Raw genomic sequence first — 27,969 nt, forward strand, 5'->3', positions numbered from 1 at the left:
AGTTGCAAACTTGCAACTCTCAGTCTTTATTTTGTATGGCCGGGTTGTAATGCTTCCGTCTTTCGACATATTGAGCCTAATCTTGCTTCTATTGTTCAATTGATCTATAAGTGGATCTATGTGCTTTAGCATTTTTCTCTTGTTGATCCCGTTAACCACCTTTATAATGATGGATGATGGAATCCTCGGGATTCAACTGCAACAGATTTTGTAGGGAGCAAGGGAGCAAAGATAAGGCATGCATAGAGGTTTAGATAGATTGCCAAGAAATTGTGACAATGGCCTCGAGAAATGTTTTCGTTATTTCGCTATGTTTTCGGAAGGCTTGTGGTTAAAAATGTTTGTACTCTAAAGAAGGATATGTGAACTGTCTCCTTAGAAATCAAGGCTATTATTAATATGTTTACAAGTACTTTTAAGACTAATGTACATAGTATTTTGTTTAGTTAATTTGAATTTCTTTTGTTTACATTAATATATTACTTTTTCATACACACACGCACTCATGCCGTGCATACATACACACATACACATAGATTAGTTTGACTTTGTCTTTTGTTTCTTGATAACTTACATTCTTTGAAATTATATTTATTAACTTTTTGTTACATCATTTTTTACTCACTACTAAATGCCAAGTTGTTACATGTGAAAAGTACCTAAAGTATTACCCAAACTCAACAACACCACACCCCCCCCCCCAAAAAAAAAAAAAAAATGACTAAAGTTGTGTTTGTGTGCATTATCATAATAGATTATAGGTTTAGATCAATGCATTTTGAGCCTAATTCTTCTATATTTTCTATATGAGAATGCTTTATAGACCAAGAATCTACTCCGATAATATATATCAAACACAACCTAAGTGTATGCATCGTAACATGTATTATAATATATGTAATAATAGATTTTTTTTTTAGGGGGAATGTTGAATTATGTAACAATAAATTAATAGTTTAATATTTACTAACACAAAAGTGAATGACAATGAAAAAAGAAAAAAAAAATATTGTAGTAACTAGTATTATATTAGATCTTCTTCAAGTACTTAGTAATATTTGATATTATAGGTTTCTATTATGCATTTATGGTCATATACAGATTTATTATAAAAAAAATTTACAATGATAATGAAAGCTTCATATTACTATGTATGAAATGATGAAAAGTGTACTTTGACAATTTGTTAAGATATTTGAATAATTTGGTGAAAATATAATTAAACATCCATAAAGAGAAACAATAAATAAAATGATGATATTATCATATCATGGATCATGCTTTTAGAACTTTGACTATTTATTATTAGACATTGTTACCTTATTAAATGATCGTTATTGGGATGGATAACAATACCATTGCCAATAAATTCATACACATTAATCATTGTTTGAGATTACCAGCTATGGTTTATTTTAAACAAATAAATAAAATAAAAATGTGAAAAACTCTATTCATGATAAAAGAGAAAGACTCCTGCTACTGCAATATATAAGAGAGACAACTGTACACAACCTTACCCTTTGCTTCACAGGGGATATCGTTTTCAATGATATGAAGATTACAACTTAACATAGTATTTTAGTTGTTTCAGCATTTCATGTGACAAGAGGATGGGTTTTTCAACTTTATTAAGCCCTTTTATCGATTGCTTTGAAGGGTGATGAATGGGTTTGGGAGGGAGGCAAAGAATGGTCACGTAGTATTATGGATTTGAGGAGTTAAAAGCTCTTGTTAGTTGATATGTTTTTAATAAATTAAGTTGTATTCACAGTGTTATTGTGGTTGAACAATAGAGTCTAAATGAATTATGAGAAAACAAATAATGCAAACCACCACAAAAGAATTCACCATTGTGTCCACCGTGAGGACATGGGTAGCCCAACATCCCAAGGTACTGAATGGAGAAGATATGTAAAACTCTTTCTTGTAATAATGCATATTCACCTTTTGTATTATAAAAAATGCCCCCTAGATACCCTTCTCTCTCATGGGGATATGGTTCGGTGATCTCAGCAACGACTCTAGGTGAATTGATCAATACTTGTATGTATAGTACCATGTATATTTATTTTAATTAATTAATTTATTTTTAGGAAGAAATTTATTTTTAGGGAGAAAGAATGCTAACTGGTCATGTGACCTCTACACCAACGTAAGGGCCAATAAAAACGCACACCCAAGTATCCAATAGCGAAGGATAGGGTGATCAATTTGCCCCGTGTTTGAGTGCAGAAATGCATGACCGAATAGCATTATTTTCTCTGTATTTTCACTGAGTGAACGTAAATTAAGCATATTCATCCTAACTCAGTTGACTCGACAACAGATTGAGAAAAAAAAAATTTGAACTCATCTAGTTAATTAAAAAAGGAATAACTAACTGTAACTAATTAAAAAGTCCATGCACTCTCTCCTTGGAAGACGAAAAATATTTGGAGGAGGGGCTAAGTGGAAACATGGATAAATCAGCAACTTTATATCATGTCTTGTAACTAAATAAAAAAACCACATTCAAACACTCTCTCCCTCTCTCTCTTCATGTTACATATATTTCGGAAATGCTTACAGTTTAGGGCATCAGACAGTCACTCTTGCTCAAAACACTCCCATCTCTCAAGTCCTTATTTTAAAATTTCTTGTTTTCATGTTTATATGTCAAAATGGTCAGCCAAACGGACGGCCAGGATCAATCCACGAGGAGCCTCAGCATGTATCTTTCAATATATATATATATATATATATATGTTTTTGTTTGTTTGTTGGGTAGAAACATGGATCTTTCGAATTACATCATTAGTCCATTGGTGTAAGGGACTATTTTGCAGCCAAAAAAATGAAAAAAAAAAATCTCCACATTAAAAGAGAGAGAGAGAGAAAAAAAACCCCACTTAATTTATAAATGGCAAGACCCACCATAATTTGGGTTTTTGGTCCTACCATGCGTGATCCTGACCATTAGGTTGTGAAACCTTTGGGGCTGGCAGTGGACCCATCTTACATGAGATCGCCATGTGTCTGTACGTTTTGATGTATTCCTCCAATAGATTGTTACGAAAGTGTGTGTGATTACGTGGAAGTGTGTGATTTGTCAATATCACTGGGTATTTAGAGTAATCATAAATTATAATAAATAATCATAACTCGGAGGCCTTTGGATTTCCTCCTTGGTTTCATTCATACCCGGTGGTACACTTGGGGAACCGGTAATCACCGTTATCAAAAGAAACCCAACCTCGGTTTAGCCGGTTACTCAAGTTCACATTTTTCGCATTTGGGTTCTGGCGACGAACGTTACAAATAGAACCCAGTCTCGGTTTAGCCGGTTACTCAAGTTCACATTTTTCCCATCTGGGTTCTGACGGCGTTCCTCGCATTCACCTGAGTCTTGTGACGTACGTATCACCACCGGCCGAGGTACGGTAAGAGAGGGAAAGAGAGACTAAGCCAAAGAACGCATGAGAGAGTTAAGAAAAAAAAAAGGCGATAGAGAGAGAGAGAGAGACGAGCACTCGTATGCTGCCGTTGGCCGAGGAGGTTCTTTTGAGATTTTTTTCCCTCTCTTCGTTATTTTGTCTCGATCCCTTTGAGGAAAAGAAAGAGGAAAGAGAGTGAGTGAGAGAGAGAGAGAGAGAGGAAAGAGAAAAGGAAGAAAACCTAAGTTTTATCTTTTTGATCTTAATCGCTCTTTTTTAGTGTCTCAATTATTAATTATCTCTGTATCATTCTGTTCTAGTCGAATCGGCGATCCGAGGAAGCGTTTGGTTGCCCTTTCTTCTTCGAATAATTTTGCCGTGGAGGAATGTTAATCCGGTAGAACGATTAACTCCGATCTTGAAGCCGAGAAGAACATCGAAGGTTAGAAGCAATGGATGTTGATTCTTCAATGGTGCCAGAGAACGATCAGAATCCTGTTCAGAACCATGTACCTTCGGTGGGAGGAGCGATCTCGTCTTTGGACAGGAACGGAGAGCAGCTTGGTGGGGCAGAGCAATCGGCCGTTACGGTGCCCCCGCAATCGCAACCACAACCACAACCACAACCACAACCACAACCGCTTCAGGTACAGCAACAACAGGAGCCGCCTCAGCCGCAGGTGCAACAAAATCAGGTGCAGCAAGCTTCGATAGCGGTAGCAGGGCCGAGGCCTGCTCCGAATTATTCGGTCGTTAATGCCGTAATCGAGAAGAAAGAGGATGGGCCAGGGTCTAGGTGTGGTCATACGTTGACCGCTGTTGCAGCAGTTGGAGAGGAAAGAATGCCTGGATACATCGGGCCTCGCCTGATTTTGTTTGGTGGTGCCACTGCTCTTGAAGGCAACCCTGCCGCGTCTGGACCTCCTCCATCTGCGGGGAGTGCTGGCATCCGTATGTCTTTTTACCCGGCATTTTATTACTTGATTGCTTTCTGTTATTAATTTTTGATTATTATGGATTCTCCCCTTGATGATAAAGAACCCTAGTACAACCACAACTGAGTAATTTTGATACGAAACATGCCAAATGCAAATTGGTTGGAGAACTTATTTCACTCTTAAGCTAGTATAATTCTATCGTATTTCATATTGGAGATTTATCTGAGCTTCAGCCCTTTTTGACCATTATCATTTTTGAATTGCAGGTCTAGCTGGTGCCACTGCTGATGTGCACTGTTATGATGTTTTGTCAAATAAATGGTCCCGGTAAGTTCAGTAGCAAAGTTTATTTATCTTAGCTGGTAGTGAGCATGCTTAAGTCCATGGTTTTGTAACATTCTTTTCATGATTTCCTTTTAATTTGAGATGCTGTTCTGTTCCTTATTTCCAGGCTTACTCCTCTTGGAGATCAACCGTCACCAAGGGCAGCCCATGTGGCGACTGCGGTGGGCACTATGGTGGTTATTCAGGTATGCGTAGACTTATTATGCATTAATTTGTCTGTCTTTAATCAGTTGCGGGTCAGTTGTTTCATTTGTTTTCATAATTTCTCATCAACTCGGTATTGTTTTACTCTGGTTTGGCTCAGGGGGGAATAGGTCCAGCTGGTCTGTCTGCAGAGGATCTCCATGTTCTGGACCTCACACCGCAACGACCTCGATGGCACAGGTTGGGTTTCCGCCATGCAATGCTGATTGCTTTTTTCTTTTAGTTTATTGGCTTTATTTGTTCAAAGATAGAACATCTCTTTCTGTAGGGTGGTTGTCCAAGGTCCTGGCCCAGGCCCACGTTATGGACATGTAATGGCTCTTGTCGGGCAAAGGTTCCTCCTGGCAATTGGTGGAAATGATGGTACTTCAAATTTTCTCTCCGCATGGGCTTTTTGCATCTTGTTTTCAGTGAATTGGTTGCATCTGGAGGTCTTAGTTCTATATGAAGATATAAAATTCCGGTCTATGTTTCCCAGGAAAGAGGCCTTTAGCCGATGTTTGGGCCCTGGACACAGCTGCCAAGCCTTATGAGTGGCGGAAATTGGAGCCAGAAGGTGAAGGTCCACCTCCATGCATGTGAGTTCTTGTTCTTCTACGATCCATCCTGATACATAAACCCATCATGGTTCATTCTTTCAACATTGTTTTTATGTACTATTTCATTTGTATGTTTGGCACTGATATGTTGTGTGTGAAAACAAATTCATATGGTTTTGTTGTAGGATTGTGATTTGAAAATTTTCATATTAGAGGTTTAACATGACTTGGAAGTTTTTATCTTAGAGGTTTAACACGATTCTTAAGTTCTCATCTTATAGGTTTAACATTCCCCTTTTTTCAGTTTTTCTTAGGATAGGGGAGAGGGAGTGATTTAAAAAGTTGATGTTTTAGTTTCATCCCTTGTGTTAAATTTTGGGCATATTTGTAGGACCATGAGGAGGATCTCCTTGAATTGTCACCTCCAAATATTGACTGATGGAATTTAGGGTTGAAAAACATATAATAAAATAGGCGCACCCAAATGGGTTCTATGTCCCTTCTCTTAAACTTTACATGAAATTCATGCCTTGCAGCTCCTATATTTGGTTATGCATAATATTTCGGCCCTATGTTTCCTGTTTTAGACTTTAACCTGGGTCTTGTTCAATTCACTGGTTCTGCATTTGTACATGGCAAAGCAATGATAATTGACATGTACATTTATTTAGTTAGTTTATATTTTTGTTGTTTCTTTGATAAAGATGTTGCTGGTAAAAAAGAACAAAGAAGAAAAGTGATGCAGTCAAGACTGCTTGATTAGGCTTAGGAAGTCCAGATTTTGGGCATGGATAGGTTCTATGGGCCTTGGGTTACTTGTTATAATGAGACTAATTTATAAGCCCATATATGGAGTTTTATGTTTGGATGCGGGAATAGTAGTAGTAAGTGCCTCAATTTGCGAAGTTAAAAGAGTTTATATTTTTGTTGTTTCTTTGATAAAGATGTTGCTGGTAAAAAAGAACAAAGAAGAAAAGTGATGCAGTCAAGACTGCTTGATTAGGCTTAGGAAGTCCAGATTTTGGGCATGGATAGGTTCTATGGGCCTTGGGTTACTTGTTATAATGAGACTAATTTATAAGCCCATATATGGAGTTTTATGTTTGGATGCGGGAATAGTAGTAGTAAGTGCCTCAATTTGCGAAGTTAAAAGAGTTTTGAGTTAGATAAGGATACTTATTAGCTAGATAGAAATAATTAGATAGAGTTCTGTTTTCAGTCTATTAACTTTTTTAGTAAGACAGTGATTAGGATTCCTTTTATGAGTCAGTTAGGCCCCGTTTGTTTAGAGGAATTTATGGGGTGGGAGAGTCTGACGCATGGGACCCACGTGCTTGTTGGGTGAACAACAGAATAGTAAAGTTGGGGGATAAGTTACTGTAGCATCTCACCCCTTGTTTGGTTGGGTGGGATGGTTTGGGAGAAAGAATAGTCCAGTGATGGAGGAGGGGGCAGATGACAAGGAAGAAGATGATGGAGAAGAGAGACAGGGCAGGTTGGGTGGATGTACAGCACTACCAGCTCGCCTTCGCTTAGAAAAGCTCCATCAGAGGCTTTATTCTTAGCTTCAACAAAATCATCTCGGTATGGTGTTTGGTGTTCTTTGTGATTTAGCATCCAGAAGGGCTTTCATTGAGCTGAATATGATTCAGGGTGTGAGTCCTGATATAATCTGGACCTTTAAAAGAGCTTCCTCTTTGTTCAACTTATCGGGCATACTGATGCAGTTCTTGATGCAGTTCTTCTGAACAAGAACTGTAAGGCCAGCAGCAAACCAGGCAATTAGGCTGGACCCATATATATATATACACAATATATTTAATTTTTAGTGCCTAATGGTTTATAGGGGGCTATTAGCTTATTATTTTTGAGTTATTTGTGGGACAGCTCAATGTCATCTTGTTGAAGCATGTGTCTGATTAATGGTTTCTGATACTAGTGCAATGCTTTGTAATTGTCACTGCTGGATGTTCTCATACAAATTGTTCATTTTTTTGATGCAAGCATTCTACTTTGTCATTTCTACCTAAAGATGTTGACAGGATTTATTCTAACTTTATTGACGGAATGGATTGGTTCTTTGGTTAATTTTGGCTTATATATGGGGAACTGAATTATTTTTAGTTTGTGCCAACTATGGTGATGCAAAAGGCCTCTATCCCATCCCCCCCACCCAAAAAAAAAAGAAAAAAAGACCCCACTTTGTTGCATTACACAACCTCCACAAATACTGGTTGCTTACATTTTGTGAAGTGTGCTTTGAACTTGTCCAAAAAGAAATTGAAGAATGAATTGAACATAGAATTGGCTCTAGATTCCATGAGAGTGGTTTTATTGGATGCCCGCTTTCTTAAGTTGTATTAATTTAGCTAGCTTGTATATATTGCCGATCTCCATTGACCTAGTGTTTTCACTATGCTAAGATTCTTTGAAAGGTTATTCTGCTTGAATTTGGGTTGATTTCCCCACTGTATGCTTGAGTAGGTATGCCACAGCTAGTGCGCGCTCCGATGGTCTTCTTCTGCTTTGTGGGGGAAGAGATGCAAACAGTGTGGTGAGCTGACATGAGCTACTTGAACAATGTTTTATTTATAGATCACCACCCTAAGGCATTTTGTTACCTTAAAGTTCATTAGCTTGATAAGATTTTTTTAATTTTTAGTTCTGATTTGTTACTTCACCAAAATTGGCATATTTGATACATGTGACAACACCTGGACCCAAATGCATTACGTTAGTTGACAAAACATCAAATCAGTGTATTTCTTGCTGGTGGTCATTAGATCTTATGAAGCATCTGTCAGATCTTCATTTCTTTTCCTGGTATAAATAAAAAAGCCAACATTCTGTCTTCTATATGCCCCAGTTCCAGCCACGAGGGAGCATGTTACTACTTACAAACATTTGGTTTGTTCAATTCTAACGTCAGGACATGTACACAATGACTACTTGTGTTTTGACGTTAATCCTTAATACTGGGCCAATATTTTTGGGCCAGGAACAGTACTGACTACTGAATCAGTTAATTTTCCTTCTTCTGATTATTGTTTTTCTAATCAAGGTTTCTGCTTCTTGTCTGGTTTTTGAGCATATTTCTTTTTAGCGAATAAGAATCATGTGACATGCTCTTGTAGCCACTTGCTAGTGCATATGGTCTAGCCAAACATCGGGATGGTCGTTGGGAATGGGCAATTGCTCCTGGTGTCTCTCCATCTCCTAGATATCAACATGCAGCAGTGAGTATCAAGTCTTTCTTCCAAACATTTCATGATAAGCTTTCCTGTCTAGATATAATTCTATGTGTATCTTATCCTTTATAGGTTTTTGTTAATGCACGGCTTCATGTATCTGGAGGGGCCCTTGGTGGTGGCCGTATGGTGGAAGATTCCTCAAGTGTGGCAGGTACCACTCTAACTTTGCTGATTTGAGACCTATTTGTCTGATGTGTACAATGGAGAAGCTTTTGATCTTATATGTCAAGACTTAAGACACAAAAACATATATTATACTGGATACATTTTACAGCATTATCATGGGATGGAAAAAAGTATGTGAGTTTTTTTAGGTGACTTGTTTGTTCCTTAGTCCAAAATTTTGCTTAAATCTCGGAAAATTTTTGCTAGTTTCGACATGCCCGAGACGAAACACGAGACAAAACCAAAAATGGCATAGTTTTGGTCACAAAATGCACTGTTTCATTGAAATTTCGGTCATTTCAGCCGTTTGCCCCCCGAAACGGCCAAGTGAAACTCATGGGGAAAAAATGCATTGTTTTGGTTGAAGTTTCTCTAATTTCAGTCTGACCGAAACAAGACCGAAATACGAGTTTTGAACATTGGTTTGTTCGAGGGCCCATTCGTTTGACGGGGTGGTACATTTCATTTTTTTACCAGGGGTGGAATTTTGGGTTGACAGCAAAAAACATTGCTGAAAATCCTGTTAGCCTGAGCCTGGGCTGAAAGCCAGGGGAAGAAGAAGAAGAATGCACGCATGGCCTCTGCAGGCACAGCTTGCGCCGGGGCTGCAAGCTTAGAAAAAAGAAAAGAAAAGGGAATTGAACATTTTGTAATCTTTTTCCAGCAGAGATGAGGTGTCCTTATACATACGTTTCACAGTGCTTAGTGCACAAAATATTAATAAGAGAAGATGACGAAGAAGAATGTCTATAGAATCAGAAACAAAATTATTAACCAAACTAAGATTCATTCCATATAAATTGTAATTTTGTGCATCAACTCAAAGGAAAGAGATAAAAAAGGAGAATGAAAAACAGAAAGAACAGACAAACAAGGGGCAGAGCCTTGGAAGCCCCAACTCAATTTGCCCTCTCGACATGTGATGAAGACATATTTAGGTCTGGGGGAGTAAAGAACTCCCAAACACTGCCGACATGGTACTTTGTAGTAGGCCTGCGCTTTCTTGGAGCAGGTGGGCATGACAAATTCTCTAGTATCCTTGGTTCTTCGGAGGTCGGCATTGTTGAGCACCCATCTACATCGTTATCACCATTATCCTTCTCAATGGGGCTCGTAAATGAAATTCCAGCGATAATCCATTTCTTGCCTTCAGGTTCTAGTTCTCCATCTACTAGATGCTTCTGTGGGACCCCATCTCCGATTAGAAGAAAAAAACCAGAAAAGCATTTGAACCTGATCGTCATTGAGCACCCATCTCTCTCTCTCTCTCTCTCTCACACACACACACACACACACACACACACACACACATTGGGAGTTGTCTTGATCAGTGAAAAGTTTTGAGAAAGTCGTTTGAGGTGGTATGGCCATGTCCAACGGATCCTGCGGACGCTCCAGTATGAAGAGGTGATCTGATTCCGATTGAAGGTGCTGAAAGAGCTAGGGGTAGGCCTAAAATGACCATAGGAGAAATGGTGAGAATTAAGGAATGACATGCTTTGTCTAGGTCTTGTCCCAAGGATGGCCTCAGATAGAGCCGATTGGTGGGCAAGATCCTTGTAGCTGACCACATTTAGCTGAGATTTTCCTGACTAACTGCTGCTGGGTTTCTTTGCTTTAACTCTACTTTCATTTCTCCTATATTATTTTTGCATGGATCCATTTAGCCGATTAATTTGGGATAAGGTTGAGTTTGTTGCTGTTTTTTGGAAAAGATTGAATGAACAATTGAAAAGTTAACCCTAGTAAAAATCACATTATTTTTTACGATATTCCCCTCCCCCCCAAATTTTTAGTATTTGTTTATTGTTCAATAGAAGGTACAAGGGAAGAAAAGATTAATGTTTTATTTGAATTGATGGATTTTGACTGATACTATGTTTTTCTCTGTTTAGTTTTGGATACTGCAGCGGGAGTTTGGTGTGATACAAAGGGTGTTGTTACAATTCCCAGGACAGGCAGATATAGTGCTGATGCAGCTGGTGGAGATGCTGAAGTTGAATTGACGAGGCGTTGTAGGCATGCAGCAGCTGCTGTTGGTGACTTGATCTTTATTTATGGTGGTCTACGTGGTGGTAAGATGTAGAACTTTATCAATATCATTACCATTAGTCCACATGCATGCTCTATTTGATGTTCAGTCATTGGGCTGCCAATTAGTTGCTAAGTTGATTCGTTACTTATTGTTACAATAGCCAAACATAACCACAAATTTCATAGTGTTTATATCAGTACTATACTATTGTAGCATGCTTTTAAAAGGAGGGGATAGGGGGGGGGGAGTTGGTCAAGAGTTACATAGGACATTCAAATTTTGGTTGGTTTTAACATATGGATATCGGGTAATTTATTGGAAAGGTGAAGAGATGTATTGGAGAGATGCTAAGAGATATTAGAATGACTTAAGATGCACATAGATACATGCAAAACTAATGTTTCGAGCAGAATATGCCATAAAAATAAGTAATAAGGAATGATAGATAACCACAAAAACATGTTGCTATAAGTCAAAGAGGATTGGAATTTCGTTTGCAATGGAATCACAAGCTTACTTAACATGTGAACAATAAAACGTGTTTATTGAACTATTTTTTGTTGTTATTAAATTTCTGATCATTTGAAGATAAAACAAAACCCAAATACCCCATTTATTTATTTTGTAAATTTCCCAAACTTGAAGGAAAAATAGAGAAACTCAAGAATTTTCAAATATTTATGGAATTTCCATGCAAGAATAACAAAGTATAAAAATTTCAACGGATCCCAACATTTTCCCTCTTTTATGTGTTTTAATTTTCTGCAAATTAGACAAAATTTTAAAAATTCCATACAATATAAATTCCAATTGGAGGTAAAAAAGACGCTATTTAACAGATATTTGAACCAGTGGAAATTTTGTTATTACGTTGAAGTTCTTGATCCTTTAAGAAAATTATGATTAGAATCTAGGGTGATTAAATTAAGATTCTTAAAGAGAAGGGCCTTTAAAGGTAAGGATTTGTAGAGAAGCTTGAGTAGGTTGGCTTTTAAATAAGGATTTTAATATAAATTCTGCAACCAAAACAACCATTGTAGAACTGTAACCAGAACCCAACCCTACCTCCTTCGATTCAGTCCAGCTCATTCTAAACCGATTAACTTCAAAATTTGGGAACAGCTTTCCTACTCTTAGTTCTCTTGGGATCAGTAGATAGAAATCCAACACAGAAACCAATAAATTTATACAAACTCACAGAACCTGGCAGTAATAGCAAACTCAGGTTTGAAACTCAATTCACATCTCCTGGCTGTCAGTCTTTCCTCTTTAAATTCTACAGACTCAGTTGCCCTAGGTTTAAGATCTATCCCACAAAGTCTCAGGCTGATCCAAGGAGAATATGCTGATATGTGAGAAATTCTTCCTGGCCCAAACTAGTGTCAGAAACAGAGTACGGCAGTGTCTCGATACAGTGGTGGTGTATCACCCTATATCGATCAACACAGCCCAATACAGGATGATGCACTTTGATACATATGTCTTCCTATTGCAGTTATGTATAATATTGGCAGGCCAAAATTTGATAAGTATTGATACTTATAACCTTGTATTTAGATTGTTTTAATTTGTTTGATATACACTGGCAAGTGGCAATGGGCATCTGGTGCATCTACAGTATGTTTTGTAGTGTTACAGAGGCAGTGAATTTTGTCTTTGATTGGATTATGTTACCTATTTTGTTCTTTTACCCTAGGAAATCCATGACTCTTGTTATTTTATTAAATTCGTTTTGACAAGCACTACTCTGTCATTCTTCTCATGGTATTTGTTAGAATTTTGGTAAAGGGTTGTAGTTCTTCCAATTTGGATGGGAGGCTGATCCATTGGTATGGAATATCAACCAAGACTTAAGTCTATGAATGGGAAGAAGAGTTGCAGATAATTTTGGTTTCTGCTTGTGACATATCATGAGGCTATGCATAAAATGTGCTGGACCCAGACTTGCTGGCTGACACAAATTCATATACTCCAATTAATGTGAGATTGCAAGTCAAATGGATCTTAAACTATGCATTAGATTTGAAATGGATCTGCATATTTATGCTTGATTCTACATGTATTTAGTTTTTACATGAGACATGCTTCCCCAAGCTGGGACATGAACCTGGACATGCATCTGAGTTTGAATAAGGTCCATCTATTCCAATGATCCAATCCAAATTGATTCCAGAATTATAGATCTGATACTAGTGTATTCATAGCACCGACTAATCATCATTTTGGATCAGGTTGACTAGTGGTCAACTTGAATGCCTTTTGTTTGCTGAGCATTTAACATACGGAAATTCGTTATTATCTATAAAGTTAAGTTAAAAGGTATAAGGTTAAATTAAGACTTCATTACTTATTACACTGGACTTAATGATTTCTGGCATTTCATAGCTCCTGTATTATGCTGCCTTTTTTAGTTGCATTTATTAAATCTTGTTGAGTTCCCCTTATATTTTTGTTTATACTAGTTTTTTATCATGAAATCAAGGCTTGTATTTGTTTGTAGGCAAAAGCCTGATTTTATATTGGACAATTCACATTACATAATTAGAGGATTTTTTTTTTCTTGTATTGGGATTTTATGCAATTCCTTGCGTCTTTTTCTTTGGCACACTAGCTAATCCACCAGTTTGATTCTCGTATACCATATTTACCACAATTTATGTTTGTGCTATATAGGAGTTTTGCTAGATGATCTGCTTGTTGCTGAAGACCTTGCTGCTGCTGAAACGACTAGTGCAGCTTCACATGCTGCTGCAGCTGCTGCTGCTGCAAACATACAAGCAGGGAGGCTGCCTGGGAGATATGGATTTGCTGATGAAAGAGCGAGGCAAACAATGCCTGAAGCAGTTCCTGATGGTGCAGTTGTGTTGGGAAATCCTGTTGCTCCTCCTATGAATGGGGATATGTATACAGATATAAGCACCGAAAATGCAATGCTGCAGGGACCTAGGTGAGCTATCAAAATATATTTAATGTCACCGGATACTATTGCTGAATGTTGGTCAACTTTCCTTAATTTGTAGACAGTTGTGATGTGAGGCTAGGTATGGAACACCCCTAAACCCTAGTAGGATCACAATAAAGCCTCAAAATATTATGAAGATTTAATGGCTGGATTTATGTTCGTAATTTTAGTTTTTTCAATTTTTGCTAGTTCAAAGTTCAATATTTTGATACAATGATAAAAAATGCAGAATCTGACAAGTCAATTTTCAGAATCAGGTGATTCTGTATACTACCAAATCAGACCTCTGATCTGCTCAATTCCGTGGTTGAAGATCAGCCTTTCACAGTACCTTATGGCCCCAAACTATATTCCTATTTTGATGGTGAAATTCCCCCTCCACCCCTTAAAAAGAAAAAAAAAGCTCTTGGGTCAACTAAAAAAAGGCCTTAAAACAGAGCATCTTAGGGATAGATAAATCAATTCAGACAGGCCTTGTCTTAGTCTGACTTAAACTTATTGGTTGACCCTGTCCAAGAAAGGAGATAAAGAACAAGGTGAACACTTATCTCGATAGAGCTGCTTGACCTAAAACAGATCTGTTGACCAGTCCATGAAAATTGAGAAGTTTGTTTCCCTTGAACTCTTCCCTCAATACAGGCCAGCGATATGACCCCGAAAGGGACTCTTTCCAGTTGGTGCCTTTTCTTGTGCTGTAGGTAGGGTAGTGCAAGAGCCTATATCATTGAGTGAAGGGCCTGCCGAATCCTGAAAAATGGAAGACAAAAGTTGCCTTTATAGTTTTCCATTTCCCCCTCCCGGATTGGCATGGATTACAGAGTGGATTTCTCCCCGTCTATTGACATTGCTGGAATAAGGAAAGGCGGATAGATGGGTTTGCCGACTGAGTGGGTGATTCTAAAGCTTTGGGGTTAGTGGTAAGATTACAATCGATGGGAAAGCTGACTGACAACTTGGACTTTGGATGGATATTACAGCAAAAAAGCTTCCCTTATTTGCAGCCGCAAGAATCAGCCAATAAGATTGGGTCCTCCAATCGACTGGACAGCGATTTATCCACCAAACATAACTCGAGCAACTTCACCCTTCCGGTGATTGCAGAAAATACAGGAGAGGAAGAAAAATAAAATAGAATGAAAGAGGAAATGGGGATTGAAAAAGGGAAGGAAGAGTCTCTCTCACCCACTCATAAGGCCTCTCACCTCTCACGTCTCAGAAATCTCTCCCACTTGACTGCCTCTCACAGTTCTTATGATCAATATACCAAGTTCTTTTATTTTCTCAAATCAATTGAGGGTCTTGTCTCCCCTTCATCTTGTATTAATAAGCAATTCAAAAATACAAAATTTGGAAACTAGTCCATGCATGGACTTCTTGGAGACTATGGACTTCTTGGAGGCCAAGTGATTGATTACAAAGGAAAGAAAGGAAAAAAAAAATCCCAACTAATAGGAACTAATTAAAATAGAAACTAATATATCTCGGCAGTTCCCTCTAGCAAAGCTGGTCTTATTGGACCTACCAGATCTTCTGAAGAACCTCTACCGTGAGGAAGTAAGATCTTCCAAAGAAACTTTTGTTGCAAGGAAGTAATTATGCCAAGAAAAACTCCTAGCTGGGCCCCACCAGATCTGATAAGAATCTGGAAAATTATCTCCTACCAAGTAGCCTGGTCGACAGCTTAAAAATGGGGTGCTAGATTAGGGATACAATAGGAATTAATTGGCTGGAAAGTTGGATCAGTTGTGAACCAGCTTTGGAGTTCCAATTGTGGACTACATTAAGTTGCTAACGTAAATACTAAATATTCTGCAGGAGACTGACAAAAGGTGTGGAGTATTTGGTTGAAGCCTCAGCGGCTGAAGCTGAAGCTATTAGTGCTACCCTAGCTGCTGCCAAAGCCCGACAAGTTAATGGAGAAGTTGAGCAAATGTCAGACAGGGACCGAGGAGCAGAGGCTACCCCAAGTGGGAAAGAGATCTCTACCCTCATTAAAATGCCCGAGTCTAATTTGTCAAATAATGTGCCTCCGGCTGGAGTTCGGCTGCATCACAGAGCTGTCTGTATTGTTACTCTATTCCATTAGATATTATGACCAATTGTTTTGAGTGGCATTAGAATCCTAATGTTGTGTGTGACTTTGTCTTCCACCTTGTCTTTTATCATATATCTGCAGGTGGTGGTTGCTGCAGAGACGGGAGGTGCTTTAGGTGGTATGGTCAGGCAGCTTTCAATAGATCAATTTGAAAATGAAGGCAGACGGGTTAGCTATGGCACTCCAGAAAATGCAACTGCAGCTAGGAAACTATTAGATAGGCAAATGTCTATCAATAGTGTGCCTAAGAAGGTATCGTTTATTCTGGGTCATTCTCATGATATGCATTTATAGAGGCAGATGGTTTCCCTCCTCCTGTGTCTTGTGCCCCTTGCCCTCTCCACATAACAGAGAATGTTGGCCTTGTGATGTAGTACTGTGATTGAGTAATCAAAACAGTACCAAAACAGAATCTATTCTCAGAGAATAAAATTCCAGATTAGGAGAATGATTAATAACAGCAAATCAGATGGATAGATGGGGTTAATAATCAATTCGAGTTTAGTAAACATCGGGTAGAATACTTGCTGAAAATCAGAGACCGATGCAATGGACAGATCAGAAAATATGAGCCAATCCTAGTGACACTAGGAAAAAGGTATAACAGTAATTTCACAATTCTGTTCAAAGGTTAAACAGCAGAAACATATACCCAAACAAATCACTGAATTAAGATTTAAGTTGCAGAATTGATAACCTAACAGAATAGGCAATTCCCAGAAATTAAAAAGGAATCAAATCTGAAGATGCAAGGGCAGAATATGAAATCTTATATAATTCCAGATCAGTAGGTCAGAATTGTACCAACTGGAATTGAGTTCATGAATTGGGTAGATGAACACTTGATAAATCTATGGAATGATTTCAACGGTTGGATTGCCCAAATCAGAATTTATGCAGACAAAAAAAGTGTACCGTAGGAATCCTAGTTGAAATAGGACTTCACCAATTCAAGATCAGAATCTGAAATTGATTACAGATTTGGATAGAGAAAAAAAAAAAAAAAATCAATTACAGGAATATGAGAACATATTTAAAATCAATACCATGATACTATCAACATCAAGCAATACTAGTAACCGTAGGTTTACTGCAAATAGCTGTTGGATTCTGAAATTGAAATCAGCATTGACAGAAGATACTATTGATTATCAGATACTGAATTCAGAACTCTAAACAAGTAATTCACCTTCAAACAACAATTAACGGTGAGTAATTTGAAGTTATCAACCAGCACTTTAATGGCAGAGATTTCAGTAAAAGTAGAACAGTCCTTACTTGTTTAATGGAAGGAAATAAGATGGAAGAATGATGGAAGAGCAAGTACAAACAGATATTTAACACCTGGGCTTCACACCGCAAGGTGGTTCAATTGGATCAAACACCAACCTAAACCTTGATCACACACGAGGGGTTCCTTGATAAAACTCAAGGGAAATCCGCAACTTTGTTTATCAAATGTGTACAATGCTAGGCCATTTACAAACTTATATAAAAGATTCAAAAATAGAGTTAAACACTAAAAAGGAAACGCATAATTCAGTTTTTTAGTTAATAAAGTAACTTATACTGACTAGAAAGCTGAAATAAAGAAGGAAACTAACTCAAAACATAGTCAAACTTTAAGTCCTAACATGCTTATGACTTAAGATTGATGCGGACTCATGCCAATGAAATAACTAATTAAAGACTACTTAAATTGAATCAACACAGAACAGGCTTAATGAACTAACACGAAACAACTTGAAAATAAACTAAGTATAAGAAACTAATTAGCTAATCTTGTATGCAACCTTATTGCCCATACTTTAGGCCCATATAAGTGGCCTATTACACTGAAAGTCTGAAACACCATGGACCAAAGGCCCAACATGTATACAACCCAACCCTAGACTATTCCTAATCAAACAAGCGCATTTCGGTGATGATTCTGCATCACCTTGGCATCCAGTGTGATGGAAGTTCAGCCTAGTAGCTAAGATTTGGGTCTCATTATCCTTATTGTGGGACCAACTGAATACATTTATAGATTTGCCTTCTATCATCAACAGTGGCCAAGAACATAGCATAGTTTGGGATCTTCAGGAAGAGTCTTAATGCAGTTGGAGTCTGCATAACTGTCACTCCGTCGGTACTCAAGGTTGATGTCAGCCAAACTATCTCTGTAGGATTGAAAGCCCTAATATCCTGCAAGAATGAAAAATCATCCAACTTGAGTTTGGTATAAACTCTGGATCTGGATGGGGCTGGAGTGCAGAATATCTATGGATAGTGGACTAATTTGGCAGAAGTGGATGAATTTCTAGCCACACTTTCTCAAAGCTGTCCGGTGAAAGAACTGATGGTTCTATCCTGCTTGGCTACCCTGATGGTAATATTGCCATTAATATCCTGAAGAGTGTGAGGACAGTTCTTGAGGAGTCTGGAGTTTACATCATCAATATGCTTGAAAAGATTACTGCAAGAACATGTTGATGTTATTCACACCCGCCTTCCAATGTGCTCTAAAGGATTACTGTGCAATATTAATTTATGCTGTAACACCACTTTTCAAAATGAAAAAAAAGGCCCCCAATGTGGAGGAGTATTTAATGAAGTCGATAAATCTTCAGAATTTTGTTAGCTATTGCAGGACCTTGAAATAGAAATCTGGGGAAAAATTACAATACTGCTCAATGGAGTAAACTTTTTTATTGGGGTCATTCTGAGAGATTCAAATCTTATTCAAGGCTTCAATAAGGCAAGAAACCAACAATTCCTACCTGGATGAGTGGTGTGTTAGACAGTATACAAATTTTCATAATTAATAGACTCAACTAAGACCTGAGTAAACCGGTCTATTGATTCAGTTGCAAGAATGAGATCCAGACACCACTAAGGCACTAATAGGGTTTAGCTTGTTGGTAATTGGTTTCCTACACCCTTATCATTAACAAATCCGGGTGTACAAGTGTTGATGCAGATCTGGCGTTTGCCTTGACCAAATTGTGGGTTTATTCAAACCCATTGATTTCTGCCCCAAGGAGAGCTATCGGCCAGCCTATCGTGAAGGGGTTATTTTCCAGAATTGAGCTGTATCGATATAGTCTATTGGGAGGATATTTTTTGATCAAGTGGGCCCTTGGGACAGCTAGTGAGTACAAATTGAAGACTCAATTGCCAATACGTGGACTCTTACAGCTGTTATAATTAGTTATATTAGATAGGTTTCTATTGGGATTTGTTTCTGTTTTGGTTTTATTAGGCCAGATTTGTAATGCTTTATGTTTCAATTTCGGACTGATTTCATGAAATAGTCAACAAGTAGATTTTTGGTTAAGAAATTGAAATTGTTTTGGTTGCATCAAACTGAAATATTTCACGAACAAGAAATCCATTTGGTAGTTCAATTTCTGAGAATAGATTTTCTATATTTCTTTAGGAGAGGGTGGTGTTGGTGAGGCGGAGGCGAGGGCTAGGGCGGAAGGGAAGTGGTGGTGGTGGTGTGACCGTTAGGAGAAGAAGAAGGGTGTTGTTTTATTTTTAATATGAAATTACTGCTTTGCCCATCAAATTAACCATGTGCTCATTAAAGAGCAAGAGTGAAATTAGTTTCAATTTTAAAATTGAAAAAGCTCCTCAGCTATTTCGGAATTTCTATTCCATTTGATTTCTATTCACTGAAATAAGGTGCAAAAATCAAACCAAACAATTTTTGAAATCGAAATCACTCCATGAAATTGAAATAAATATCATACCAATTTAGGCCTTAGTTAACTTATATGTTATCTGAAATTAGAAGGTTTGTTAGGATTTGATTTCTTAGATAGATTAGGACTTTTATTTGGTTTTTGTTAAATATATTTGTAATAGCCATTAGCTAGATACAATTGAGATAATTGTAAATCCTTCTTTTAGCTAAGTCTATTGTGGTAACTTCCATATTTGTGTTTTTTTCTAGGTTTCTAGGTTTCTAGGTATATATGTATATGTATGTACACATGGTTCCACAATTGTTATACTCTAAATGTCTGCCAAAAATTTAGCTGTAGACTCTACTAAGATCACAAATATTTTGTTTCATAGTTACAAATACAGTGGACCCCCCCCCCTTTATTTTGGATGAATGACTGCAATTTATTAGTGGGTTAGAAGATCACAAAAGAGTCGCACATTTCATTCCAAATAGAGTAACTAAGCTCCTCAACCTGAGGTACAGATAGGTTAGTCTCCGTCATACATGGATTCCCTCTCTAGCTTATCCTTCTCTAGCTCGTCTGCTAATTTGTTCATGGACCTTGTTTCATCTAATGAAACAAAATGTTCTGAGATGAAAAATTACCCTGGCTTTCCTATTTCACATTTTTTCCTTATTATGTTTGATTTCTCCAAAAGTTAAATTCTGTCTTTCCCTCAAAATTAACTTCCTGTCGCCATTTAACATCAATCTCTGCAAAAGGAATGTGACTGCTGCTATTATCAAAGCAGAGGAGAGCCTTATTAGTTATTACTGAGAAGACATTGGATCCCTTAAAAAGAAATCATCATGCAACGATCAGAGTTCACTTCGACATTAAAAAAAGGAGACTTTGAAATTGTATTGCTGCAACATTGGCTGCTGCAACCAGTTACCGACTTCTTGATTTCTGAAATTATTGTAGAGAAGAAATGGTTTTTTCTTGGATGGTGGCTCAGAATCATCTTCATGAAAACAATTCCCTGAGGAGGTTCTACCCTGTAGAAAACACTCTTTAATGGAACTTTAGCTTTAGTTGGTCATGAACAAGGGCCGGGAATGCTCGACATCTCAGTTTGTCAGGCAACTACTTGGTGCTCAAGTCAGCCATGCTGGATTATTTGTATTCTGGGCCGGAGGCCTGGAGCGAAGAACTTATCTCAAGTAGTCTTTATTTATTTATTTTTAATATAGAAATTTTGCATTTTCTTTTTCCCCCTGTAAAGTTATGCCATAAATAAGTCTTACATTAGTTCTCTTTATTTTTATTTTGACACCTCTGCCGTCCATTGTCTTTCTTTATTATCAGGTGATTGCACATCTTCTCAAGCCTCGCGGTTGGAAGCCTCCTGTCCGTAGGCAGTTCTTCTTGGATTGCAATGAAATAGCAGATCTTTGTGATAGTGCAGAAAGGATATTTTCAAATGAACCTAGTGTGCTACAAATTAAGGCTCCTGTCAAGATATTTGGTGATTTGCATGGACAGTTTGGAGATCTTATGCGTCTATTTGATGAGTATGGGTCTCCTTCAACTGCAGGAGACATAGCGTGAGTATTTTCATTAATGAATTTTAGTTTTAATATTTTTAAGTATCGGGTTTTATTATAAATAAAGGAGAAATAGAAATGATGTTGTATAAAGAATTAGAATAGGGTGGATAAAGTGGACGTGTGTCTGGACTTTTGTGGAGGTATTCCTTTAAAACTGAAAGGAGAAGAGCCTGTATTTGAATCTGACAACAACATTAGCAACAGAACAGCAACAAAGTATTTGAATTGCAGCATTAGCAAAGACCAAAAGTAGCTGAAAGAACTGAAGCTTTATTCGATTCAATTCAAAAGCCAAAATCCTCTTTTTGCAACCTATAGCCCCTTGTTTATAAAAAACTGAACAACTGAATCATTATTAACAAACTCTTCTGTTTCAGAAACTGAAACTACCTGTTCATCTCTTTTAAAGACTATTTGACGCATTAGAAGCCTGAGTTATAAGGCCTGGATACAACTTAAAGGCCATGAGAAAAAAAGAAAATGATTATTGAGTATTGACTAATGACTGATACTGATGAAGTCCAAGGCCTCCGATTGGGCATTCGATCGGGTTCCAAATATGGTCCATACGGGGCTTAATAATCTAGTTCAATTCTGGCCCATTAGCAATCGAACTCACTCCAAAAAAAGTTGTTATGGGCTAGCTTAATTGGAGGATTAATTATCCAAATTGATTATGGTCAAGGACAACTGATGTCCAATGTATTTTGTGGAAGATTATCTTCAGATTCGAATAGATTTTGAGCCGGCATGTTCCCAGATTCGAAGCGGATATCATCGAACATGTCGAGCCAATATTTTCCTACATAATAGGGATCGACTAGCTTTCTTTTTGGGAAGTGGTTGGCAATATCCACCAGCCTTATTCGAAGAGATATTTCCAGAATTGACTTCTGCCAAAGATTAGCCACCGTACATCCTGTTTAAGAGAAGATATTCTTCAGATTTTGGTGGGCCCCATGGCCAATATATGGAGAAGAGTATAGAAGATTATTTGGCAGATTGTATTAGTGCTATTTTTGAAGGAAGTTTTATTCGTTGCATGGGGGATTTTATTAGCTAATTAGTTTCTATTTTATAGGCTTTTAGTTGTTTGTTTTCTAGGGCTCTTTAGTTTTTCAATTAGATTGGGATTGAGATATTTCTATTTAGGATAAAGCTCAATTTATGGGGGATTCCTTTCTACTCAAGGAAGGCCCCTTTGATGTAACTGATTGACATTGTAAATAAATAACAAAGGCTGATCTACAGCCAACGATTTAATGAATGAAAATACTGGTTGTTGACCATGAGTATGAGGTGGGAGACCTTCCAATCTGTGAGATGCAATGGTGGTGAGAGGCCATGGGTGAGGGACCCTAGACTGAGATAGTTCCCTACCCCTCTTCTCTATCCTCTTCTTCTCTATTTTCTGTTTAATTTTCTGATTTGTTCCTTGAATCTGAAATTTATTGATCATGCTTAAGATCCTGCCTGGGGTTAGCCGTTAGGTCATTTGTGATCCAACCTTCCATTAGATACTTAGACTGTTATATCTTCATTCACCTATGTTGATTACCAAGGGTCTCAATCGGGAAACCGGCTGATGCCGTATTTGTGGAGGGACATACAGAGCCACCTTGAAGAGGGGGGGGGGTGTCTTGCCTCAAAGTCCCTGCTAATGTCAGGTTTCTGTGTGTTCTGCCCCCCAGAACGAAATTATGGGTTTGTACAGAGAATTTTTATGAATCCAAAAGGGATTGGATGCTGAAAGTTGATGATATACTGTTAATTGCCTGATTTAAGATGGTTTTGAACTCATAAATATCCTTGCTTTGCAGCTCCTTGATAATATGTGTAATGAAATAGGTGGTGTTCAAATTACAGTTTGCTCCGACTTCAGTGGAGTCCGAAGTTCATTGCCTTACCTAAGTAGTGTTAATTGCTGGTTGATAAACAAACCAATCCACTTATTGTTGAGCAGTTTTAATCTTTCATTTCCATCCTGAATTGGATTAGTGTTTAAACTTTTCAAACGTTGCAATTTTGACATCATAATTTTTTGGAATATTCAACATAATCCAACATACTCAACGTCAGCATGGAATTTGATCTTATGACTTGAACTTCACTAAACTGTCCCAGTGTTACTCAGGATGGGGCTAGTTTCTGTGTTTGTTATTGTTTTCAGAACAATAGTTTTGGATAATTCTCTCCCCCAGCTTAAGTTTGGGGATTGCTGATAATGATACATTTTAAGTCGAAGTATTTTGATCTTTCTAGCCTAATATTATATTTTACTTGATTCACAGTTATATCGACTATCTCTTCCTAGGAGATTATGTTGACCGGGGACAACATAGCTTGGAAACAATTTCTCTTCTGCTTGCCCTGAAGGTACAGCCGGGGAATGGATTTCTAGTTCATTCTGGTAATTTTTGCACTTAGATCTAATTTCTGCGAAACTGAGTTGATTCATTTTTCCAGGTTGAGTATCCGCATAATGTACATTTAATTCGTGGGAACCATGAGGCCGCAGATATCAATGCTCTGTTTGGCTTCCGGATTGAGTGCATTGAGCGTATGGTATCATTCAATTCACAAACGATATCTTCAATTCGCTGCTTATTTCTTATGAATTTGTTGCCGCAACAGCTTTATCTACATGCTGACAGGGTGAGCGGGATGGAATTTGGGCATGGCATCGCATAAACCGGCTATTCAATTGGCTTCCTCTAGCTGCCCTTATTGAAAAGAAAATCATCTGCATGCATGGTGGTATTGGTCGGTCCATAAATCATGTAGAGCAGATAGAGAACATTCAACGCCCGATTACAATGGAAGCAGGCTCAGTTGTCCTAATGGATTTGTTGTGGTTGGCATTTTTCAGTATTGTGTGCCTTTGGTGATTGTTTTAAAAATAGTACTTCCATATGCTCTTTTCATCATATTTTTATATTGATTTCCTGTTTTTAGGTCTGATCCAACAGAAAATGATAGTGTTGAAGGATTACGGCCAAATGCCAGAGGTCCAGGTTTGGTCACTTTTGGGGTGAGTTCATCTATCTTGTCTATTTCATTGGTAATTAGTTGGGTCCCTCTTCTGGTTATATTTGGTTAATTTCAGTATCTTCTGTAAGGATCTAGGGCCATCAATATTTATTTCAAGGCGACTAGATAAGTTTTTGTCATTAAGAACTTGAAGGTGATTTGGTTTGTAGTACAACTTCTTGGGGGGGGGGGGGGGGGGGGGGTGCAGTAGTTTCTTTCCCTTGTATTAAGGAATGGGCCCAGTAAGTTATTGTCTTGGTGAGAAATTGAGGCAAAAAATAATGACCTTGAAGTAAAATAACCGTCCATGGTAAGGGACCAATAACGCCCATTGGCTTCATCAAAGGAACGATGAGTTGATTTAGTCAGTGACCTCTTCAGTATCTGAATCTCTCCAACCCTCTTAGACCTGAAATCCCAAACAACGTGCTTTGGTGGAAGTTTGAAGTTTCACTATCTTAAAATGGTAGAGATGTCATTGCTGTCTTTAGATACCATGGCAGTGGAATGATCAGAAAGACGGAAGAATAGTTGGGAGTGATGCATGTCCACTTGGATCTATGTTGCAGAAAGATGTCTGATGTCATCATGACCAATGATTTAGTTTGGGATCTGACATTTGAAAATTAGATTATAAATTGGTGCCTAGTTTTGTACTTACCTTGTTTATAAGTTATCCTGAATTTATCGGTTCCTTGTTTGAAACAATTTTATTTCATTCCGTTGATTTAGAAATATTATACACAAGGATTAAAGTATCGGTATCGGTCGTCGTATCGGTCGGTCAAAATTAAGATACATATCGGAGGGTATCGTATCGTATCGGAGATACGCTAAGATACGCTAAAGATACGCACATAAATGGATAGGAAACACTTTTTTATACACATTTGCATAAAAAAATAGTTAAAAAAAGTTATATATAACATGTATTATGCATAAACAGTAAATTGAGAGTATCGCACTAAGAATCCAAGGTTTGTAATTGTCCCATAAATGTAAAATCCTTGTTCCCAACCTTGATTTTCACTTTAGTTAGAGAGAAAAATGGTTGGCAGCAACTTTGGAACAAAAACACCTCAAAAAATTATGTTTTTTTCTAAAAAATTACCCATTTTGGCCATTTTATGACCGTATCGGTACGTATCGGTGTGTATCGGTCGATACATACCGATATTGTACCGATACATACCGAAACGTACATTTCACTTCAATTTTGATTTTTTCATAGAGTATCGGTACGTATCGGTGAGTATCGGTGCGTATCGGTGGTGTATCGGTGAGTATCGGTGCGTATCGTAGGATACGTATCGATACATAAGGGTTTTAAAATTTTCATGATATGTATCGGTATGTATCGTGCCGATGCCTACCGATACGGATACGTATCAGCCGATATGCACCGATACTTAAAACCATGATTATACATAAACTAACTCCAGAACTTGGCCATGAAAGTTTAGATTCCGGTGCTAGGGAAACCTCTTCATTATGATGGTGGTCAACATTTCCTTTGTTTTCTCTTCTTGATTGCTCCATTATTTTTGATAAAAGACATAAAATTCCTTTGAAATATAATTCTTTGTTGCACATGAAATATTACATAATAGAAAAGGTCCTAGTCTTGCACTTCTCCAATATCTTGCATTTACTGAATTTAAGCACTTGATATTTACAAGAATTTAAAAGCCCCTATTCTCGCACTTCCCCAGTTTCTTACTTCAGCTTAATTTAATGAAGCGTTATCTTAGCTATTTGGGTTGGCCAAGTGAGTCGTATTCTGTCATTCCATTCTTGGGAGTAGGGCATTTTCCTGAATTTGTCTGTTTGTTAATTTGTTTATATTCTTTTGGGAGGTTTTTTTTCCCCCCCTTCCGCTGAAAGAGTTTGATTGTTGCAGCCTGATCGTGTGATGGAATTCTGCAACAACAATGACCTTCAGTTGATTGTACGTGCTCATGAGTGTGTGATGGATGGCTTTGAGCGTTTTGCACAGGGACATTTGATTACTCTTTTCTCTGCTACCAATTACTGTGGTAAGTTGTTATTGCCCTCTGTACCATGTAGAACTCTGCTGTTTCAGCTTTATAATTTTATTCTGTTATCATAGGTACTGCAAACAATGCTGGGGCAATCTTAGTTTTAGGAAGAGATCTTGTGGTAGTTCCAAAACTTATTCATCCCTTACCACCGGCAATTTCATCACCAGAAACATCACCAGAACGACATATTGAAGACACATGGATGCAGGTTTAAAAATAATCTCTAAAATCTGTTGCTCTCAATTGATGTCTTTATAATATGCTACGTTGCTGAATATTGATCTGATTCATTTGTTTTCTATGAGATCAGGAGCTTAATGCTAACAGACCTCCAACACCAACTAGAGGCCGTCCTCAAGCTGCAAATGATCGGGGTTCTCTTGCCTGGATTTAGAATCTTCTTCAAATTTTGATATTCTTTCAATGGCCTCAGTGGCCTGAGGCTAGTGCAACAAGCTGGGGTTGTGCTGGTTGTGTGACATGAAGCATGATGTCTTGAATTCTAATGCATGCAGTCATGTCAATTGAATTGAGATCTTCACCATAAACCTCAGTATCCTCGGCATTGGAGGAACTGGCAAAGTGGAACTCTAATTGGAGCCGAGTTAAAGCCAAGGTTGCTGGTAGTGGTTGATCACTGCTGTAATGGAATTGTACCAAAACAAACGTGCGGATCCCACTGGAGCCTCTTGTACATTGAGCCGCAGGCAGTTAGAAGTTACATTAAAGTCCGTGTTTCTTCCAGTTGGAGTGGTAAGCATTGGGTATTTGTCTCATTACTTGTTATTCTTTTTGTTTGTAACTTTTTTTTTATTTCCCCCAGAGGACATGTGGGGGGTCTTGATATATGATGGTTAGATACATAATACATATATCTCCTATATGGGCGTCCATGTATCATAGAGTTGTTGCCTGAGTGCATTCTCAATGCCTTGTGTAATTTTGCTCATGCTGTTTGTACAATGTAACATTCGTGTGAAGATAAAATGACTTATGCTTTTTTGTCCAAAAAAACGTTTTCAGAAACAAAATGAGGAAGAAATTGAGGCCTGGAGAGGCTTTGCTTTGTTTCCTGCAGAGTGGGAAGAGACACAGACTTGTTAATGTTGATTCTGACTTAAATTTTACTTGGTTGCACCAATCCATGTGTATGATTCAAACTGTACCTTGGATCTCTACTTCTGAAAGGATGGTAGTTTTGTGCCTTTTCCCCCCTACCCCCTCTGGTCCATTATCATCTGACTCTCAACTCAGTTTGGTTGCAAGTTAATGAAGGGAGTGAAATTACTTTAAAAATGAAAAAAAGAGGAAAGTTTTGTAATTACCTACGTAAAACTCTTTTCATATTTGGGAATTATACTTTTTAAAATGTATGATATTATTTATTTTACTTTTCAGATAAAAGGAATTTTGTTGCTAAGTAAAACATGTTTTGGAGCTCTAGGTGCACCATGATGTGACGTGAATATAAAAAATTCTACTTGAAATTTTATTTTACAGCTTTATTTTTCTTGCAACAAAATGATGTGAAAATTGAAGGGAAAAGGAAGTGAATTATTACCAAACATGATTGAACCCTTGTTTTATTAGAAAAAGACAACTCTACATCCAATCAATATAATGGATCCCTATGAAGAGGTCATTAAATATTGAGATAGTATTAACAACTGCAGGGCGGCTA

At 37.7% G+C, this 27,969-nt stretch overlaps 1 protein-coding gene across 3 annotated transcripts; it reads left to right on the top strand.

Moving 5' to 3' along the window:
* Positions 1-3,282: 3,282 nt before the first annotated feature.
* On the top strand, positions 3,283-27,237 carry LOC122085870 (serine/threonine-protein phosphatase BSL3). Of its 3 annotated transcripts, none has more exons than XM_042654468.1 (22): positions 3,283-3,417; positions 3,737-4,367; positions 4,621-4,681; positions 4,806-4,884; positions 5,004-5,083; positions 5,172-5,266; positions 5,382-5,481; positions 7,927-7,996; positions 8,577-8,678; positions 8,763-8,844; positions 10,754-10,933; positions 13,567-13,840; positions 15,671-15,914; positions 16,032-16,202; positions 20,975-21,213; positions 23,508-23,592; positions 23,683-23,781; positions 23,871-24,070; positions 24,172-24,247; positions 26,147-26,282; positions 26,357-26,496; positions 26,599-27,237. In XM_042654468.1, exons 2-22 carry the CDS (start codon positions 3,869-3,871, stop codon positions 26,680-26,682), a joined length of 3,096 nt encoding a protein of 1,031 aa, XP_042510402.1. In that variant the 5' UTR covers positions 3,283-3,417; positions 3,737-3,868; the 3' UTR covers positions 26,683-27,237. The 3 variants fall into 3 exon arrangements, with proteins under 3 accessions (XP_042510402.1, XP_042510403.1, XP_042510401.1); XM_042654469.1 differs by lacking the exon at positions 3,283-3,417 and adding an exon at positions 3,420-3,537; XM_042654467.1 differs by lacking the exon at positions 3,283-3,417 and adding an exon at positions 3,455-3,611.
* Positions 27,238-27,969: the final 732 nt, after the last annotated feature.

Source organism: Macadamia integrifolia, chromosome 8 (genome assembly GCF_013358625.1).
Source record: "Macadamia integrifolia cultivar HAES 741 chromosome 8, SCU_Mint_v3, whole genome shotgun sequence".
In the NCBI taxonomy this organism is placed as follows: Eukaryota; Viridiplantae; Streptophyta; class Magnoliopsida; order Proteales; family Proteaceae; genus Macadamia; species Macadamia integrifolia.

Excerpts from the sequence above, each read along its gene's own strand:
- LOC122085870 (XM_042654468.1), top strand. The coding sequence starts at position 3,869 with ATGGATGTTGATTCTTCAATGGTGCCAGAGAACGATCAGAATCCTGTT. Across the intron at positions 4,682-4,805 it reads TTGTCAAATAAATGGTCCCG|GCTTACTCCTCTTGGAGATC; the intron begins GTAAGTTCAGTA and ends CCTTATTTCCAG. Across the intron at positions 5,267-5,381 it reads GGCAATTGGTGGAAATGATG|GAAAGAGGCCTTTAGCCGAT; the intron begins GTACTTCAAATT and ends TATGTTTCCCAG.